The sequence below is a fragment of the Saccoglossus kowalevskii genome, chromosome 4 (genome assembly GCF_978046115.1).
Source record: "Saccoglossus kowalevskii chromosome 4, keSacKowa6.1, whole genome shotgun sequence".
Taxonomy (NCBI): domain Eukaryota; kingdom Metazoa; phylum Hemichordata; class Enteropneusta; family Harrimaniidae; genus Saccoglossus; species Saccoglossus kowalevskii.
In genome coordinates this window covers 39,348,169-39,369,397 of record NC_140644.1, presented here as the reverse complement: position 1 = coordinate 39,369,397, position 21,229 = coordinate 39,348,169, and the positions used below count along the sequence as shown (strand labels likewise).

At 36.3% G+C, this 21,229-nt stretch overlaps 2 protein-coding genes across 2 annotated transcripts in view; both read right to left on the bottom strand.

Annotated features, from left to right (window-relative positions):
- Positions 1 to 177: 177 nt before the first annotated feature.
- Positions 178 to 13,052, bottom strand: LOC100370977 (adenosine deaminase 2-like). The gene is made up of 9 exons (XM_085498425.1): positions 12,719 to 13,052; positions 12,125 to 12,370; positions 10,866 to 11,085; positions 8,934 to 9,144; positions 7,765 to 7,895; positions 4,257 to 4,456; positions 3,473 to 3,630; positions 3,112 to 3,314; positions 178 to 397 (listed from the first exon to the last, which is right to left on the bottom strand). The coding sequence occupies exons 1-9, from the start codon at positions 13,050 to 13,052 to the stop codon at positions 178 to 180; spliced, it is 1,923 nt and encodes a 640-aa protein (XP_085354551.1).
- A 4,795-nt stretch (positions 13,053 to 17,847) lies between these two features.
- Positions 17,848 to 21,229, bottom strand: part of LOC100370825 (adenosine deaminase 2-like) — a 145,943-nt gene continuing 142,561 nt past the window's right edge. The window contains exons 6-8 of the mRNA XM_002739003.3: positions 19,400 to 19,557; positions 19,039 to 19,241; positions 17,848 to 18,171 (exon numbers count right to left, since the gene is read on the bottom strand). Coding sequence (XP_002739049.2) covers positions 17,952 to 18,171; positions 19,039 to 19,241; positions 19,400 to 19,557 — 581 coding nt within the window. The 3' untranslated portion in view covers positions 17,848 to 17,951. The remainder of the gene's footprint in view (positions 18,172 to 19,038; positions 19,242 to 19,399; positions 19,558 to 21,229) is intronic.

Here is a 21,229-nt window from a genome sequence, read left to right as displayed (position 1 = left end):
GTTATGTTGGTAAATTCTGACATGTTGGCAATCCGAACACTGTTTTGAAATGTTATTAGTTATCAGAATCTTATGAAATTATGATGCAATCACGAGGATTATATTTTTCGAAAATCTTATTTTGACATACTATCAGTGACGTCACTATAAACAACACGGCTAATATTAGTGACGTCATTATGTGTTAACCATTATTATTGCCAGAATAATAGGTGTTATGTTGAGACACAACAGCTTTGCTGCACCATCTGTAATTGTCGTCTCAGTTGGTGCAGGAACATAATGCTCCCAGTCAGTTATGTTGTACATTTCTAACACTTTGTCTAAAAATATGTTCCATTCAGTCGACCACATATCCATGCACGAAGCTTTCTCCTCTTCTAACAGAGTACTATATCTGAAATAGTGTAATATATGTTATATGAACACTGCAATACCGATGCAAGATGGGAATAATCATGTCACATGTACACACGCATATCGACGTCATCGCTAACATCAAGTATATACAGTTTCGTGTCATGCCTAAATTTTTGTTTCTCGCAAATTGTTTTATTGCAGGAAATAGCCGTAATACGGGTAAATTTTATCATGCACAATTTTGTTTGAGACTACATGACTAGGCTCAATCGGATTGAAATTAATTGTTCATTTTTTTTTCATTTTATTTTAGTCGCATTTTTCTTAATTCTATTATTTGAATTTCTGATTGTGATCGCCCAACGATCTGAACAACTTACATAAATATCTCGTTCGGTTCATGGGACTCAAATAACTAGATTAGTCAACTAATCAGAGAAAGCCTTGTATATAGTGAATATGCCATTTGTGCGCAAGCGCCACAGTCCAATCATGGCTATATGTAAAGCCTTATCTTGGCTATTTGAAGTTTACTCGTGTTGAATGAAATATTCTATAGAGATTGTTCAGTCCTTGGGGCATTCGCATTCAGAAAATTACAAAAGCTTAACATTTTGAAAAAATCATACACCGAAAAGGAATAATTTTTTTAAAAGCCCAATTATATCATTTAGGCAGTGTTACAGTCTGTATGTCATATTCCTAATATAATGAATATCAGCATAGCGGCATTTTTGAATATGGGAACATTACTTTCCCTCTAGAAACCAATATAATTGTAAAGATTAAACAAGTAGTCTGTAGAATGCTGTGTGGGTAAGATTTTTATATTGATTTTTGTTGCATTTGCAGCAAATAGTTACCGAACAATCGGAAATCTATAGGATTGCATATACATCTCAGCTGGCTTCACATGCATAGTTCAAGCCTGCCTAACCGGTGCTTATACCAGGATTTAGTTACAACACCTAGACGGTCTGTAGTTACAGCTTCATGTTCCGAGTAATCGCAAGAAATTGGCATTACAATAGAAAATAAGACTAGCACTCCAATGCAATTAAAAGTGAAATTTCTGGGATTGAAACATAGATTTGAAGTCACTGATGTAGGCAATGAATAACTTCAAGTTGGCATAAAGACGAGGTAGTTTATTTAATCAGTGCTGAACTAGAGGCTGAAATTATAATTACGTTCGTTGTTATATAATTTGTTCATTTCAATTTCTTCTGAAGTCAAATAGAATACACTGGTGAAAGGGTGTTTTGGGGTGTAGTTTACATTGTGTATGGAGTGGTAGGGTTGGGTTTCATATACTTTGTTCATTTCCAACTCTCATGAAGTCACATAGAATTTCACTTATTTATTTTCGCTGAAAAGTTTTCAAGCATTACGTGTGAGTCTAATTTTCACTGTGCAACAAGTCTCAACACCTAATTACAACAAGAACATAACACACTTTCCCGGAGTATTTGAAACCGAAATTGTCATCTAACTGTAAGGCCGTCGCTGATTGGCTGCTGACAGTTTTGACAGTTTTTGTTTTCAAATACCCCAGGAAAGTGTTCCATGTTCTTCGTGTAATTAGGTGTTCTTATTTAAGGGATTTTCCCACACAAAAACGGCGAATTCGGTCGAATTTTGTTAGCGGTTTACTTAATATTACCCCCAACGGATCGTTTGGCTGGGGAAGTTTGGTATTTTTTCCTGATTTGTAGGAATCTGAATAAAGAGTTTCACAATTTGTCTCTTATTTTAGTGTTATGCCACATTCAAGATGGCGGCCCCATAATAGTAAATTTTGCATTTATTTTATTATCACGTGTGCGCCAGCTGACTGTGGTTCCACCGAGATCGGACGGCGTCCCATCGTGCCAATCCTTCACTATTGTATTTAAACGAATCACGTGGTGTTACACACTCCTTCAAACCCGAGATTCAACTATTAGGGGCGTTTCAGTAAAAAACAAAACATTTTCAAACCAATATACTGAAACAGAAATGCTCAGCGATGCAAAAGAAGGATATATATTACTTTTCAGTATACACATCTCTGTTGATACAATCCCTCACATATTCTACTCCCAATTATTCCTGCGTAAAATGGAATAGCCTCTTTCCGCGTAAACATTCTTAGTAACATCACGTGATAAGCTGTTAAAATGGGCTGTTCCGCCGGTCTGGAAAATGTGTTTAATTAGCTCTCATTCAAGCAACAATGCAGATTTCCCAGTGGGAGTGAAACTGGTTCGACTCTGCCGTTAAAAAATAGGGGTGTTTTCAGCAAAAAACAAATAACCCTGGAGTGCAAACAATACACTGAATTTCTGAACAAATCTTGCATTACTTACAGTAGCAGAATATCACAGAAATATCAGACGAAACATGAAAACACTACATATTGTATTTCAGCCTGAACCCTCTCCATTGCTTTTCCAGGAATTACCCCCATATGTGCATCCATTTTCCACCTTGGTATCACCCACCCCTGAAAACTCTTAATACCACGCTGAAGCGTTTGGTAATGAAATTTCACACTCCTGACGACTTCCATTTATTTTAAGAGCTTTGTTGTATCATAACATTATTTTTATTAAAAGAAAATAAAGAACTAAACGTTCAATTCTGAGTGAAATTGCGAAAAATGAGATACATTTATGGATTAAAACATTTAGACAATAAAGGACTTGGATGTTAGCTGTAATGTTTTCATAACTATGCCGTCACTAATGTCTATTATGATGTAGTACTTACTTGATAGAGTCTGTTGTAAGTTGTTTCAATAATCGCAGATCAGCCTTAGCACTGGCAATTCCCATGAACATCTCATAGAAGTCATGTGACAAGGGAGCAGAACCCCAAGTGGCAGGGTCATCGGAACTAACGACGATTGGATAACCATCTGCTAGCAGAGTACTTGCTGGATGGTTTCGTAAGTCGTCAACGAGTTTCAGTACCTAAAACAACAAAGTTAACTATTACTATGTCTGACGTCTCAGTCGGGGAAAGCGCCAAATTTGATGACTCGTCTACTTAGTTTATCCTAACACTGTATAGGCCCGAGAACAGGTTGGATTTATTGTCAAGATAAAATACCGCCACATGTTTAACTTACTTGGTTGGATATGGGGTTAACTTCCAATGGTATGTCGCGTTGTTTTAATTCCAATAACACTTCAGGATGTTTCGTTGCAGCGTAACCATGACCAATCCTTGATGTGTTTAACATGAGGGCGTCAATCAGATTCTCGTCTGTCTCAGTGCCTTGCCAATCTGAAACACAGGTCAAAGGTCAAAACAACGCTCTAAATAAACCCCTATTTGACAGATAGGTTAAACGAAGCCACACCATTTACCTATGAAAGCCACGTTAGATGGCTCGAAGGAAAACAAACACTGAACTACCATGAATCAACACTAACACCACATCTCTACCACATTAAAATCACTATAAATTTAAAGAATTGCCATGACCTGTACATTTCTTTATAATACGATCCACCCCAAGAAATATAAACGTGACAATACCGTGACCGTGTTTACCCCGGAAATAAGTTTAAATATATAAATTATTTGAGAGAATGCTATAGTGGCTGGTGTCAGCCTACCAATTACTACGCGAAGTGAATCACAAACTATGAAACACTTTATTTTAGCCAGGGTTAGTTTTCCATAGACAGACATACTGTCAGTTAAATATAAAGTTTATTTTTCTAATGTTTGATGAGTTGGATGTAACATATTGGAAAAGGGGTATTTTCATTAGATTTTATTTTCACTGATTCATCTCTTCAATGAAAATAAACTATTTTACAGTATATTCCTTATAGAAGGAGATACTTATGTGTATGGGATAGAAGGAGCGATACGTTCTGCGCTAAACCTGCATTCGGGCTTACTTGTCTCTCCTGCGTGGAAGTAATAAGGCAAATCTTTTCCTGCTTGCGTCGGTATCAACAGCTCTTCCAAAAAATATACCAGGGGATGGCCGTCATCTTCTTGAGATACAAGGTCAAACCCTTTCATGAAATGGGGGTACTTACTATGAAGTTCCATCGCTAAATTAATAACGTTGTTTATTACTTCATTAGTGAATGACCTGCAATTAAACATTATAAAATTTACTGGCGACCTATTATTTGAAAATGTCATTTTTGAATTTCTGAATACAAAAAAACACGTTGAGACAATTTGACTTATATAAACATTGACTATATATTATTTGTAGATGGCATGTACAGTGACAAAAAGTTGGTTCTGTAGATGACATTTACAGTGACAAGAAGGTGATTCTGTAGATGATATTTACAGTGACAAGAAAGTGATTCTGTAGATGGCATGTACAGTGACAAGAATGTGATTCTGTAGATGACATATACAGTGACAAGAATGTGATTCTGTAGATGGCATATACAGTGACAAGAAAGTGATTCTGTAGATGACATGTACAGTGACAAGAATGTGATTCTGTAGATGGCATATACAGTGACAAGAAAGTGATTCTGTAGATGACATGTACAGCGACAAGAATGTGATTCTGTAGATGGCATGTACAGTGACAAGAAAGTGATTCTGTAGATGGCATGTACAGTGACAAGAAAGTGATTCTGTAGATGGCATATACAGTGACAAGAAAGTGATTCTGTAGATGACATATACAGTGACAAGAAGGTGATTCTGTAGATGACATGTACAGTGACAAGAAAGTGATTCTGTAGATGACATATACAGTGACAAGAAGGTGATTCTGTAGATGACATGTACAATGACAAGAAAGTGATTCTGTAGATGACATATACAGTGACAAGAAAGTGATTCTGTAGATGACATATACAGTGACAAGAAGGTGATTCTGTAGATGACATGTACCGTGACAAGAAAGTGATTCTGTAGATGACATATACAGTGACAAGAAGGTGATTCTGTAGATGACATGTACAGTGACAAGAAAGTGATTCTGTAGATGACATATACAGTGACAAGAAGGTGATTCTGTAGATGACATGTACAATGACAAGAAAGTGATTCTGTAGATGACATATACAGTGACAAGAAAGTGATTCTGTAGATGACATATACAGTGACAAGAAGGTGATTCTGTAGATGACATGTACCGTGACAAGAAAGTGATTCTGTAGATGACATGTACAATGACAAGAAAGTGATTCTGTGGATGACATGTACAGTGACAAGAAAGTAATTCTGTAGATGGCATGTACAGTGACAAGAAAGTGATTCTGTAGATGACATGTACAATGACAAGAAAGTGATTCTGTAGATGACATGTACAGTGACAAGAAAGTGATTCTGTAGATGACATATACAGTGACAAGAAGGTGATTCTGTAGATGACATGTACAATGACAAGAAAGTGATTCTGTAGATGACATATACAGTGACAAGAAAGTGATTCTGTAGATGACATATACAGTGACAAGAAGGTGATTCTGTAGATGACATGTACCGTGACAAGAAAGTGATTCTGTAGATGACATATACAGTGACAAGAAGGTGATTCTGTAGATGACATGTACAGTGACAAGAAAGTGATTCTGTAGATGACATATACAGTGACAAGAAGGTGATTCTGTAGATGACATGTACAATGACAAGAAAGTGATTCTGTAGATGACATATACAGTGACAAGAAAGTGATTCTGTAGATGACATATACAGTGACAAGAAGGTGATTCTGTAGATGACATGTACCGTGACAAGAAAGTGATTCTGTAGATGACATGTACAATGACAAGAAAGTGATTCTGTGGATGACATGTACAGTGACAAGAAAGTAATTCTGTAGATGGCATGTACAGTGACAAGAAAGTGATTCTGTAGATGACATGTACAATGACAAGAAAGTGATTCTGTAGATGGCATGTACAGTGACAAGAAGGTGATTCTGTAGATGGCATGTACAGTGACAAGAAGGTGATTCTGTAAATGACATATACAGTAACAAGAAAGTGATTATATGCATGACATGTACAGTGACAAGAAGATGATTCTGTAGATGACATATACAGTAACAAGAAAGTGATAATATGCATGACATGTACAATGGCAAGAAGGTGATTCTGTAGATGACATATACAGTGACAAGAAAGTGATTCTATAGATGACATGTATAGTGACAAGAATGTGATTCTGTAGATGGCATGTATAGTGACAAGAATGTGATTCTGTAGATGGCATATACAGTGACAAGAAAGTGATTCTGTATTGGCATATACAGTGACAAGAAAGTGATTCTGTAGATGGCATGTACAGTGACAAGAAGGTGATTATGTAGATGGCATGTACAGAGACAAGAAAGTGATTCTGTAGATGGCATGTACAGTGACAAGAAGGTGATTATGTATATGGCATGTACAGTGACAAGAAAGTGATTCTGTAGCTGGCATATACAGTGACAAGAAAGTGATTCTATAGATGGCATATACAGTGACAAGAAAGTGATTCTATAGATGGCATATACAGTGACAAGAAAGTGATTCTGTAGATGGCATTTACTGTGACAAGAAAGTGATTCTGTGGATGGCATATACAGTGACAAGAAAGTGATTCTGTAGATGGCATTTACTGTGACAAGAAAGTGATTCTGTGGATGGCATATACAGTGACAAGAAAGTAATTCTGTAGATGACATATACAGTGACAAGAAAGTGATTCTATAGATGGCATATACAGTGACAAGAAAGTGATTCTGTAGATGGCATTTACTGTGACAAGAAAGTAATTCTGTAGATGACATATACAGTGACAAGAAAGTGATTCTGTAGATGAAATATACAGTGACAAGAAAGAGATTCTGTAGATGGCATGTACAGTGACAAGAAAGAGATTCTGTAGATGGCATGTACAGTGACAAGAAGGTGATTATGTAGATGGCATGTACAGTGACAAGAAAGAGATTCTGTAGATGAAATATACAGTGACAAGAAAGTGATTCTGTAGATGGCATGTACAGTGACAAGAAAGAGATTCTGTAGATGGCATATACAGTGACAAGAAAGAGATTCTGTAGATGGCATGTACAGTGACAAGAAGGTGATTATGTAGATGGCATGTACAGTGACAAGAAAGAGATTCTGTAGATGGCATGTACAGTGACAAGAAAGAGATTCTGTAGATGGCATGTACAGTGACAAGAAGGTGATTATGTAGATGGCATGTACAGTGACAAGAAAGTGATTCTATAGATGGCACATACCGTGACAAGAAAGTGATTCTGTAGATGACATATACAGTGACAAGAAAGTGATTCTGTAGATGGCATATACAGTAACAAGAAAGTGATTCTGTATAAGTCATATGTCACTCTGTATGGATTGATTGTTTCACCCAATGAATTGTATTTTACAGATAGTACTAAACACAAGCAATAAATAAACATATTGTATGTACCTAATAGAGGTGAATATAATTCTTAAGCCCATTGAGTCGTGTTGATGATCGTTTAACCACTCAGTGTTGACAGACTCATATTCTAATAATGTATGTTCACTGTTATATGTTGTACCATCCAACTCGTATATCTGAAAAAATCAATCATTACAACGATATTGAATGATATCTTTTTAAGGATGTTATCAAAAGGTTGGTGCTACAGCTAAGTTTAGAGAGATAATAAAATTATTGTCCAGCCCTGTTAGTATATTATTTACAGAAAGTGTACACTATTGGTCAATTAATTCATATTTTTGTACACCATAGCCATGTCAGACAATAAGGTTGGCGCCAAATAACAAAACCATACGCTCTGGACGGTGGTCATCACACTGCGTATTTGGGTAATACTGATGCTTGGATTTTGCACGGCATATGCTGACGTTGTGTATACTATGTTTATTGGAGCTATATTCAATTGTTAATTTCACCTGAAACATGTTGTTTTATTGCGTTTTATTTTAGTATCAGAGACCCAATGTATTTCTGTTTGAGCGTGCTCTCTACCGAAATGTCAGACAGTCAATCCTATTTTGTTTACCAATATCATAATTGGGAAAGTAATTAAGAAGGGATTATGGAAAATAAAATTACAAACCTACAATTAAGTGTATGATGAATAACTAGTGCACTTTATAACGGCGGTTGTAACCGTCAGCGACAGACTCGGGAACAATCTTAACATTGCATTCTCATTTTACATGTGACCTACTATCTACTGACCAATATTAAACCAATGTTAAAGCGCGGTGGTCGCCACGCAGCGCGTGTTCGAATTTCATGTAAATAAACAATGTATTTTACACGCGTTGTGTACGTCGCTATGAGTCCCATATCGAACAGGACGCGGTGCGACGACCACCGCCCTTTAAGATTGGTGATGGAAACAAATAATTTAAGCTTGTCTCTTAAACCAGGCTAGATCTGTAAACGATAGGATACTATCACTGTTTGTTATTAAAGATCACTTACAATGTGTGTTTTTCTGTTATTATTATGTCATATGCTTTAGCTATAACAACGTAATTTGAACACATTTAATGTTTTAGCTTGTTCTTTTAATAATGTTTCACATACTGGTATATGTAAAGTGGGAAAGTTTAATAGCGAGTGGAATATAAACTCACAGGTTGCAATAGCGCCCTCACTTCCATAAATTGTATTCCATCGTCATAAAATTCTTGCAGACCTTGACGGAAGTAATCCTTAAATACATCTGCGTAGTACACAAGTCCATCTACAGCAGCAAAGTAATCGTTGAAATAATCCCACACGATTTGCTGGTTGGGGTATGCAGTATGGGGGTCGTCTGTTATCATACTAATTTCATCGTACAACCTGTAATAAAACATTCGGCTTTCGTTTATTGTCTGTGAATAAGGGGAAACCTTACTGACTGATTGAATAACCCGCAATAATACACACATTTGAAATATGTCTACGATTGTTATAATCATTTATTAATACGATTAATATCGATTTTTTTTGTCAAACTCATAGAAGATGTTCCCAATATATATGTCATGAACATATACTATGGATTCGGTATTTCCAAAACAAACATTATTAGTTGCTCAATCATTGTAAGCGCCATTTCTTAGTTAATAGCAAACGTTACAGAATATTGTTTGTGGTTTTCTAATGTACTGTATCGAGTACACATATTTTCTTAACAGTTAACTGTGTCAAATATACTATCAGGGGGAAAATCTCTTTCTCTCGGGGTTCTCCACACGTGTCAGGGGGGAAACTCGTCTCGTCTCTCTATCTCGTCCCCTCGAGGTACGGGATCGGGAAAGTCACTTATACTTTACTGTCAAATAAGACACACACAACGAAATACGTTTCAACTCTCGTCTTAGTCGATCTTTTGGAGCACTCTATAAGACACAGCGCCCTGGGGAAAAGTCCCCAAGACTCTCACAAGGCTGAACCAAGACTCGCCCAAGACTGGACTGCCTCAAGGCTCGCCCCTGGACTGGACTCTCGACTGCGTCTGTCGTGGAGTATTCGCCAAGACCAACTCAAACTCTCTTTATTCATTTTCAAAACTCTAACCAATTACAAAGCAGTAAAAAGACTCTAGGGCGTAACCTTCAATCATAAAGCCAATCACACTAAGTACTGAATACCTCATATCTTTTGATTAATCGTTCACTACATTAATAACTATGAATACCAACTGTCAGAATCGCGACGGTTATCTGGTAATTAGTTCCAAATCACTGAGCCAAGTTCCGTCCAAAACTTCAAATAGGCCTAAACGATGACAGACATAACACAGCAATTCGCTAATAATCAGCTAATTAAGTCGGTCAACAGATACGCAAAAACAAATTCATGACAATACGATGAGAAGCATTGTACTCTTACAGCAGGAGTTGACAGTCGTCGAACCACGAGTTAAAAACATCTTTGGTCGAAGTGATAAACTTCCTGATGGACATGCTATTTACTGTTTACACCGACCGCGCATCAATACATATTTAATTGGTAATACAGTGAAGATTATTTCAAAGGTGTTTGTAACGAAAAGTTATACCGTTTTATGTTCACTAATACTTAAAAATCATGTTTAATAATGAATAGATTAAATTGTTTTGATGAGAAATATCAGGAGGATTGGGTGATATTCTTCTTATTGTTAAAGATGTATATTTTTATATTCTTATTTTGTCACGTCGTAAAAATGCCCTCATTGTCATTTAAATAACAGCAGTAACATTAACATGCAAACTAGTATATTCATAATTAAAAAGCCTTGTCAAAACGTTATTTTACACCTTATATTCGAGCTTATGTTATTTGGCAATAAAGTGATGAGTGACGTTCGATGTTATTCTTATTTATGCTGTAACTGTATGTGTTTTAGTAGATTTAGTATTCATATAAAAATAAAAGAAGTAAACACTCTCAATACGTATTATGGTGTGAACAAAGAATAAACAACAGTACATACACGTGCCTAACTGTGATAACGAACTAATAGTTTCCTGCCTCACACATTTATCACATCTGTGTAAAATGTTTCATGCTGTATCATGTTAAAGTGTACGTACATTTGATCATAGGCTTCGGCATCACCAGAATTAGCTCGCTCAGTTTCCACAAGCTTCCACTCACACGTACTATTATCAGTTGGCTGGTTGTTATAGTAATGAAATAAAATATTACCACGGGCATGAGTAAAACAGACGTAACAGTGAGACCGGTAGGTGGCGTTCTTTATTAACCAATTGTTATCGGTTATGGAATTATCGTGAATGTGAAGTGCAGCTCCTGTTTGTAAAAAAAAAATCTCGAATATGTTAAATAGTTCGGGCGTGGTGTGTTGGACGTAACCATCTATATGTATACCAAGACAACAACAATGAGTAAACAGCTGGGTTTGGTTGGTAGGCGTGATAATGAGTACACTAGTTTCCATGCCAACTATTTAACACATAAATTGTTCAAACATCCAGGTGAGACATTGTATGGGTTAGCGTGTTAGCCTCCTATCAAGTATAACATAATAATTCCTTCAGATTTGGATTCATCCCAAACATCTCAAAAAATATAGAAAATATTCAGTCCTTTCCAAAACCGTTATTCAAGGAAAATATAACCCGAAAGTTGATTAGTTGGATAACGAGAACCTAAAATTTATTAGTGACGTTGTTCTAAATCCTCCACTTTTACCTACAGGTCTCTAGTTTATGACTCGGTATAGTTTGATTTACTCGATGTTTTAGTTTTAAAAGCGACAAGGATATTGTTTTAGAAACCACGCTTGTTGATAGCAATGTGAAAATACGCTTGATATTGTTTCAATACAGGCATCACTCGTGGGAATTCTGACAACGCTCATGATGGGTGTCCGTACGAGCGATATGACATCCCCGTAATTTTTTTTAATAAAAACAGACATTCTCCTAAAACACTTCATGTTTTATTTTATTCTTAAAAGGCGTATTAATTACTCCGAAAAAAAAGTATCCTAAAACAGTAAAATACAACAGCTTAGAATAAAAACAGACACGTTTTTAAATAAAAAATATGTGTGTTTGTAAACTTTGTATTTTATTAACATAAATATAACATTAAAAATAAACATAAAGTGCCTTCCCAATTTACAGCATAGGTGCAGACCCTTCACGGACAACTCCTTTTTACACATATATTCATTAGAACAAATCAATTCGAGATATAACCAGGTTACCTGTCAATAGAGATTGTCGGTACAGATATGTACAAGTATGATATAAGTATTGTATGATCGCATGGAATTTTTTATATTATACTACACAACTCAGCCAAGGCAAGTGATATGACGTACCTTTGGGCATCAGCTTTATAATTTCAAATACTTTACTTTTATCTATATAAGGCAATGCGTGAAAGAAGTGCACAGCGGGAGGGAAGTCACTGGTCCGACGTCCTTCTGATATCTCGGCATTTTTTAAGGTCATGATTACATCGTTGACAGCCCACTCTTTTCCCTTCAGTGGCACGTCAATTCCAGAGTAGTGAGAAGCTTCCTGTGTCAGGATTTCATCGCGCTTCGCTAAGTACAATGATGTCCCTAACACAGATTGTATTAAGAAAAACAGAGAGCACGTACCCCAAACACTATGCGCCATTGTGTGACTGTTTTGACAATTATCAAGATTGATCCAATGTGGTGCCAGTTGAAATTTGCAATATTTGAACAAGGGTGGCGAAGGAGCGAAGGGTAACTAGCTCTTAGCAAATATGCAAAAGCAAATATGCAAAAGTATGTATTCACTTACTCGTCGTTGGTCACAGTAAAGTCAAAACACTCATACCACACTTGTGATGTCATACTATTTTATAATTCGGTCATTATATCGAGAGAATAACTGGTTAGTAAGGCGAGGGAAGTAGTAACAGACAACGGGAAAAAACCCACAAGCAGTAGCCACAATATACCCTGAAACTTCAGCCCCAACCCGACATACCCTGCAGTCTCCACCCAACCCGACATACCCTGCAGTCTCCACCCCAACCCGAATACCCTGAAGTCTCCACCTCAACTCGACATACCCTGCAGTCTCCACCCAACTCGACATACCCTGCAGTCTCCACCCCAACTCGACATACCCTGCAGTCTCCACCCCAACCCTATATACCCTGCAGTCTCCACCCCAACCCGACATACCCTGCAGTCTCCACTCCAACCCGACATACCCTGCAGTCTCCACCCCAACCCGACATATCCTGCAGTCTCCACCCCAACCCGACATACCCTGCAGTCTCTACCCCAACCCGACATACCCTGCAGTCTCCACCCCACCCCGACAGACTCCATATTAATTTACTCACAAACATGCTGAAATAAACACTGTTCATTAATAAATTTATGACTCAATCTGATTTAACATGAATACAATAATAACTAATTATTTCGACATAATTAATAAAATATAATACCACATTGTGTTGCCGTGTGATATCTTCACGATAACAAAAGACTACGATGATCCAAACACGCACGACACGCACTCCACTACTTATACTTCAAATAGCTTATTAAATATGGTTTACTCAAACAATCGTGTCAACGCAATCTAATCATTATTCATCTCACTTATTGACATTATCTACTTATTTCTAAATATACTCATCACGCTACCATGTTAAGACATTTCGGAGAAAAGTCGCTATTTATACATTTAAGCAGTGCTGGAGGTTTTTACGTGTTGGGTTTAGGGTAATAAGATTAATAATATAATATTGTATTCAAACATATACAAATGTAAGATAGAATCAATACAACAAAATACTTTATGACGAGGTTGAGTACGTAAAAGCTTGAACAGGGTCACTGAATTATTTTATTTGCACCAAATCTAAAGAAACAATTACTAGGTCGTGAGGTCCTACCACTTAGATAAAAATATATCGTTATCGCGAACAAATAGCTATACACAAAATTCCAATATTATTTATCTATTAAATGTGACAGTACACTTGATAACCTTCTGTCAGCTCGATGTTTGTAACTTGGAAGAGGTTACATTGCTAATTGTAGTCGGAGTCGGCTAAGACTGGACGTATCGCAATGCCCATAGATCATACTAACAATGCATATGTTTTGTTGAGTCGTGTTGTGTCATGTCGTCTCGTCTCGTTCACATATAGTTCCTAGCTAACAATGTACCTGTCATAGTCTTGAGCGAACGAACACACTTAACATTATGCTATATTGTGTATGAAATATATACGGGATATTTGTTCCGTTCATGGGGATTTCTTACTTCCATTCTATTAGCTAAACATACCATATGTTAGGATGACTACCCGGACAGTTGTCTTGATACAATACTACACAGAACAGATGAACATTATTTCAACGTAGAATTCAATTAAAATAAAAAAACATGGATCAGAAAAACATTTCTGCTTTGAATAACTTAAGGTAGCAACAGGGTAAAACGAGTTAAACTATGCTAAACACGTTTGGTGTGTAATTGTTTGAAACGAATCTTTATTCTTCTAACAATTATCAAAATCTGTGTAAATTATGTTATTTCAGTTTTTTCAGCAAAGCGTGGGCAATTGTATATATTTGCCTATAAACCTGCAAACGTCATACAAATAGATTGAATATTTATATTTTTGTGTAAGAGTGATCTATCAAGAGTTAGCATTGACATTGCTGTTAATATGTTAGCCATTTCTCTAGTTCTATAGCTTTAGGTCGATGTTTCTATGTGCGATAGAGCTTGATATAGAGCTTGAGATAATTATATTCAATGAGTTCTATAACCATATATGGTCATAAATGCAGAATACGTAGACCATTTTTTTGTTTATGTAATAGTAGTACACAAGACGTGCATATTGTCTATTCAGTATGTTTTGTAAGTATGTGTGATGCTCTTCAAAATGACCTAGTGGTATTTTGATATGATCAAAATTATGCTAATGAAATGCAAAACAATATTTAAAAAATTCACATGACCAATTTCAGTTGACATCCCACACGTTCTTCAACCTTTTCATTTGTTAAATGATCAGTCCAACTTATTTTCTAAATTCTCCTGTAGCACCAGTTTTCAAAAGCCATTATGTTCCTTATCACTTTATTTCCATACGTCCAACCATACGTATCTAGAATCTGTTTCTTATTTTAATATTTAGATCTCTCCTCAGAAATTTCTTTAGCTCCCAGAATTCCCCCTTGGCTCTGCCAATTCTACGTTTCACTACATGTAAAAATTTGTCATCCGCTGTCATCCACTGCCCTAAATAAATACTTATATTCTTCTACTTCTTCTGGAATTGTTCCTTCTGCATTTACCTTAAGGTAGAACCCTACTCATAAATTAAAAAAGAAATAATTTTATTCACTTGGCAATAAATTGTACTCCTAAAAAAGTTGGGGGTCACCAGCCTTTTTTTTGAGAAATTGATTGTTGTATTTTAGTGGAAAGTCGCCATTTTGACACTATTATAACACTTTTACCACAGGTTGCTATGGCAGACATATTATGCAATATATCAAAATCTAGCCTGGTGACACAGGCTGAAAAAATCATATATTGTTAATGATGGAGTACTTTTTGTTTTTCTGAATTATTTAAATAATCTGGGATTTACAAAATGTCAAAAAATGCAATTTTTCTTTGTCATTGTGTTCTATGGAATTGTTCTAAAATAGCAATTTTCAAGAAATCTTAAGACACGTTTCTCAAAAAGCATAACTGTAACACACAAAATAATGCTATTTCATTGTACCATGAGACATTAGCTTCATGATTGTACATAGTAACTAATGGACATTGTCATGCGATTTATGGTCAATTTTGTCAAAAATTATGAATAGGCTCTACCTCAATTGAATGATCTTTTTTTACCTTACTAGCAGATTTTTGTATTCAGATACATATCATAGGCATCACAAGTATCACATAATTTATTGATCATACATTGTAATTCCCCTTCAGTATCAGAGACATATCGTATGTTATTTTTGTTAACCCCATTGATGTTTATACTTTTAGCTGACTTTAATTCACTGTATAAGTTAAAAAGTATATGTGAAAGTATACATCCCTGTCTTACTCCTCTTTTGATTCTGATTTTCTCTGTATTGTCACTTCTTGTTCTTATTACCACATCTTGGTCCAGTATAGATTTGCAATTAATCATGCTTCATGATCATGATCATCATGATCTGTGATGTTCATGATCTTTCATGATCTACAACAATTTCTCGTGATTAATTGTATCAAATGCTTTGGTGTATAGTCGATAAAGCATAATTTTTTCCGAATTTCAATCACTCCTTCGCTAATTGATTGTAGTATAAAAAGGCCATCCAATGTTGCTCTACTTCTCCTAAACCCTTACTGATTTTTACTAATTCTGGCTTCAATTATGGGCTCAATTCGATTTTTTATCACATAAAGTAGAATTTTGTATAAATGGCTAATTAGACTAATTGGTCGAAAATTAGGAATTAGTATTAAAACACTCTGCACGAAATGTTTTGTCTCATTAATATATTATTGATGACTTTTTGAATTACACTCCTTACATGCTTATCTAAAAATTGGTAAAACTCTGCTTTAATATTGTCACAGTCCACTGCCTTATATTAGGTAGAATCTGTATTGTCATTTGGATCTCTTCTTCTGTAATACAGTTCTTCATCGGTTGAATATTTTGGTAATATGCCATACGAACGCCACAGAGCTTAATGGTATTTATCGATACAAAGCCCATACGAAGTTAACGCTACAGAGCTTGGCGACATTTATGTTTATATGCCCATACGAGCGCTATAGAGCTTGACGATATTTAATATCTGTTATCCTTGTTCGTCACGTAATTAAAACTCGTGCCACTAGTAAGTGGGTTATGACAAAATACGCCTACTCGCAAATGGAAATACTTATTTTTAGTAAATAAAATAACACTTTAGTGATTAAAAATAACGTGTTGATTGCTGTTAATACCATTTTTTTCAAAATATTGTTATACAATAATCATCATTATTTTCGTACGTGGTTGAGACGAGTGACGTCATGGAACATACATTTACAAGAGAACAGAAAAAAAAACATGAATTATTTTGTCCCAGTATACCTTACACTGGCAGTGTATCTGACATACCATTTTATAAAACGACAACGAGACCAATCCTATTGACAAATCATTTTATTCAGGCATTGGGGTTGCGGCAAATTAAAGTGATACGTTGCCAGCAATAATCAAATTACAAGGTCCAGAAGATCAATAATGGTAACGCGCAAATGTATTTTACAGATACCTTTCTCATATTATTGTCACTTAATCAATCATGCTCTCAATATACCTCAATAATAGAAAGTGCACAAATACTAATTGAGGTATGTGTTGAAAGTGTTTTTAATAACAGTGTTCGGATTGCTTTCTATTCAAATATACATTTTAAGGATTTTACGAAGATTGCATTGTTTTAATTAAAAATACTTGACACAGTGGTATTGCTGCTATATAGCATGAATATTCACATAATTTACTACATACAATGTAATACAATAAATTAATATTAAACAACACAATTAAATAAAACCACATCTCTTTATCTACAGGGACGACTGACGCAAAGAAACAAAGTTAAGAGTGCACAACATAAATATGTGTTATTAAGGATGTATAAGTTGAGGGCATGCAAGTATGATTTGATATGCGATGAAGATTACACACGAATTGAGATATGGTTACAAATACAAATACGTCCGAAAAGCGCGAGAGTTCGCTTGTCGTGATATCTTTATCAGTGTACAGTTATGGAAGTTGCAAATTCATATCTTATAAATCTCTCTTAAAAATTATTCATACAAAATAATTTTCATAAGATTTGTGTCCACTCATTGAACGGGATGCTTGAATGTCCAAATGCAAAGTCAACTTAGATTCACGTGATTTCTTATTATATTATTAAAAACTTAAGTTACTTCGAACATGTTCGCAATCCGGACACTGTTTTCAAATCTACAGTGCTGTTAGAGACCAGAATCGTATGAAACCATGATGCGATCCTTAGGATTATATTTTTTCTAAAATTACATTATTATTGAAACAACGCGGCTTATATGGACAGAATTTTAGTGACGTCACCATAAACAACGCGGCTAATATTAGTGACGTCATTATGTGTTAACCATTATTATTGCCAGAATAATAGGTGTTATGTTGAGACACAACAGCTTTGCTGCACCATCTGTAATTGTCGTCTCAGTTGGTGCAGGAACATAATTCTCCCAGTCAGTTATGTTGTACATTTCTAACACTTTGTCTAAAAATATGTCCCATTCAGTCGACCACATATCCATGCACGAAGCTTTCTCCTCTTCTAACAGAGTACTATATCTGAAATAGTGTAATATATTTTATATGAACACTGCAATACCGATGAAATATTTTTTTCAAAAAACGCCTTATTATATCTTATTTTAATAAGGCTGGGCTGGGCTCTGATACATAAACTAGTTCATAACCTGTGCCCTAGTTTATAACCTGCGCCCTAGTTCATAACCTGTGCCCTAGTTCATAACCTGCGCCCTAGTTTATAACCTGTGCCCCACTATATAACCTGTGCCCTAGTCCATGACATGTGCCCAAGTTTATAACCTGTGCCCTAGTTTATAACCTGTGCCCTAGTTCATAACATGTGCCCTACTTCATAACCTGCGCCCTAGTTTATAACCTGTACCCTAGTTCATAACCTGCGCCCTAGTTTATAACCTGTACCCTAGTTCATAACCTGCGCCTTAGTTTATAACCTGTGTTCTAGTTTATAACCTGTCTATCAAATGACAATTCAATGCTCTATCTCAGTACTATCACTTGTGGACTTCAACTAAGGTTTCTCCAAAGTCACATTCCTAAGATAATGAATATCAGCTTGTCACTATTCATAGCAATGCACAGCAGCTTTAGTCACCGAGCAGCATTTTTGAATATGGGATCATTACTTTCACTCTAGAAACCAATATAATTGTAAAGATTAAATGAAATTGCATATTCCTCATGACCTCCACTTATTTATTTTTGTTGTATCATAATATTATTTCTATTAAAAGAAAATAAAGAACTAAACGTTCAATTCTGAGTGAAATTGCGAAAAATTAGATAAATTTATGGATTAAAACATTTAGACAATAAAGGACTTGGATGTTAGCTGTAATGTTTTCATAACTATGCTGTCACTAATGTCTATTATGATGTAGTACTTACTTGATAGAGTCTGTTGTAAGTTGTTTCAATAATCGCAGATCAGCCTTAGCACTGGCAATTCCCATGAACATCTCATAGAAGTCATGTGACAAGGGAGTGGAACCCCAAGTGGCAGGGTCATCGGAACTAACGACGATTGGATAACCATCTGCTAGCAGAGTACTTGCTGGATGGTTTCGTAAGTCGTCAACGAGTTTCAGTACCTAAAATAACAAAGTTAACTATTACAATGTCTGACGTTTCAGTCGGGAAAAGCGCCAAATTTGATGACTCGTCTACTCAGCTTATCCTAACACTGTATAGGCCCGAGAACAGGTTGGATTTATTGTCAAGATAAAATACCGCCACATGTTTAACTTACTTGGTTGGATATGGGGTTAACTTCCAATGGTATATCGCGTTGTTTTAATTCCAATAACACTTCGGGATGTTTCGTTGCTGCGTAACCATGACCAATCCTGGATGAGTTTAACATGAGGGCGTCAATCAGATTCTCGTCTGTCTCAGTGCCTTGCCAATCTAGAATACAGGTCAAAGTTCAAAATAAAGTTCCGATTTCTCAAACAGGCTACACGAAATCACACCTACCCAGGAAAGCCACGATAGATGTATCAAATGAAAACAAACACTGAGGTACCATGCAACAAGAATTATCACTAACACGACGCTTTACCATACTTTAGAAGAATTGCCAAAACCTGTGCCCTAGTATATAAGCTATGCCCTAGTTTATAATCTGTGCCCTAGTTCATAACCAGTGCCCTAGTTTATAACATGTGCCCTAGTTCATAACCTGTGCCCTAGTTTATCACCTGTCCCGGTAAGCTGTGCCCTAGTTTATAACTTGCGCCCTAGATTATAACATGTGACCTAGTTTATAGCCTGTACCCTAGTTTATCACCTGTCCCGGTAACCTGTGCCCTAGTTCATAACATGTGACCTAGTTCATAACCTGTGCCCTAGTTTATCACCTGTCCCGGTAACCTGTGCCCTAGTTCATAACATGTGATCTAGTTTATAACTTGCGCCCTAGTTTATAACATGTGCCCCAGTTTATAGCCTGTGCCCTAGTTTATAACCTGTACCCTAGTTTATAACCTGTGCCATTGTTCATAACGTGTGCCCCAGTTTATAACCTGTGCCCTAGTTCATATCCGGTTCCCTAGTCCATGAACTGTGCCCTAGTTTGTAACCTGTGCCCTAGATTATAACATTTGCCCTAGATCATAACCTTCGCCCTAGTTTATAACCTGTGCCCTAGCTTATAACCTGCGCCCTAGTTCATAACCCGTGCCCTAGTTTATAACCTGTACGCTTGTTCATAACATGTACCCTAGTTTAAAACATGTGCCCTAGTTTATAACATGTGCCCTAGTCCATAACCTGAACCCTTGTTTATAACCTGAGTCCTTGTTTATAACCTGTGCACTAGTTCATAACCTGTGCCATGGTTTATAACCTGTGCCCTAGTTTAAAACCTGTGCCCTAGTTTATAACCTATGCTCTAGTTTAGAATCTGTACCCTAGTCTATAACCTGTGCCATGGTTTATAAGCTGTGAAATAGTTTATAACCTGTGCCCTAGTTTATAACCTGTGCCCTAGTTTATTACCTGTGCCCTAGTCTACAACCTTTGCCCTAGTTCATAACCTGTGCCATAGTTTATAACATGTGCCCTAGTCTATAACCTGTGCCATAGATTATAACCTGTGCCCTGGTTTATAAACTGCGCCCTAGTTTATAACCTGCGCCAGAGTTTATATCCTGTGCCTCAGCTTATAATTTGTGGCCTAGTTTATAAACTGTGCCCTAGTCTATAACCTGTGCCATAGTTTAAAAGCTGTGCCATAGTTTATAACATGTGCCCTAGTTTATAACCTGTACCCTAGTCTACAACCTGTGCCCTAGTTTATAACCTGTGCCCTAGTTCATAACCTGTGCTCTAGTTTATAACCTGTGCCCTAGTCTATAACCTATGTCATAGTTTATAACATGTGCAATAGGTCATAACCTCTGCCCTAGTTCATAACCTGTGCCCTAGTACATGACCTGTGCCCTACTTCATAACCTGAGCGCTAGTTCATAACCTGTGCCCTATTTTATAACCTGTGCCCTAGTGTATAACCTGTGCCCTAGTGTATAACCTGTTCATTGGTCTATAACCGGTACCATAATATATAACCTGTGCCGTA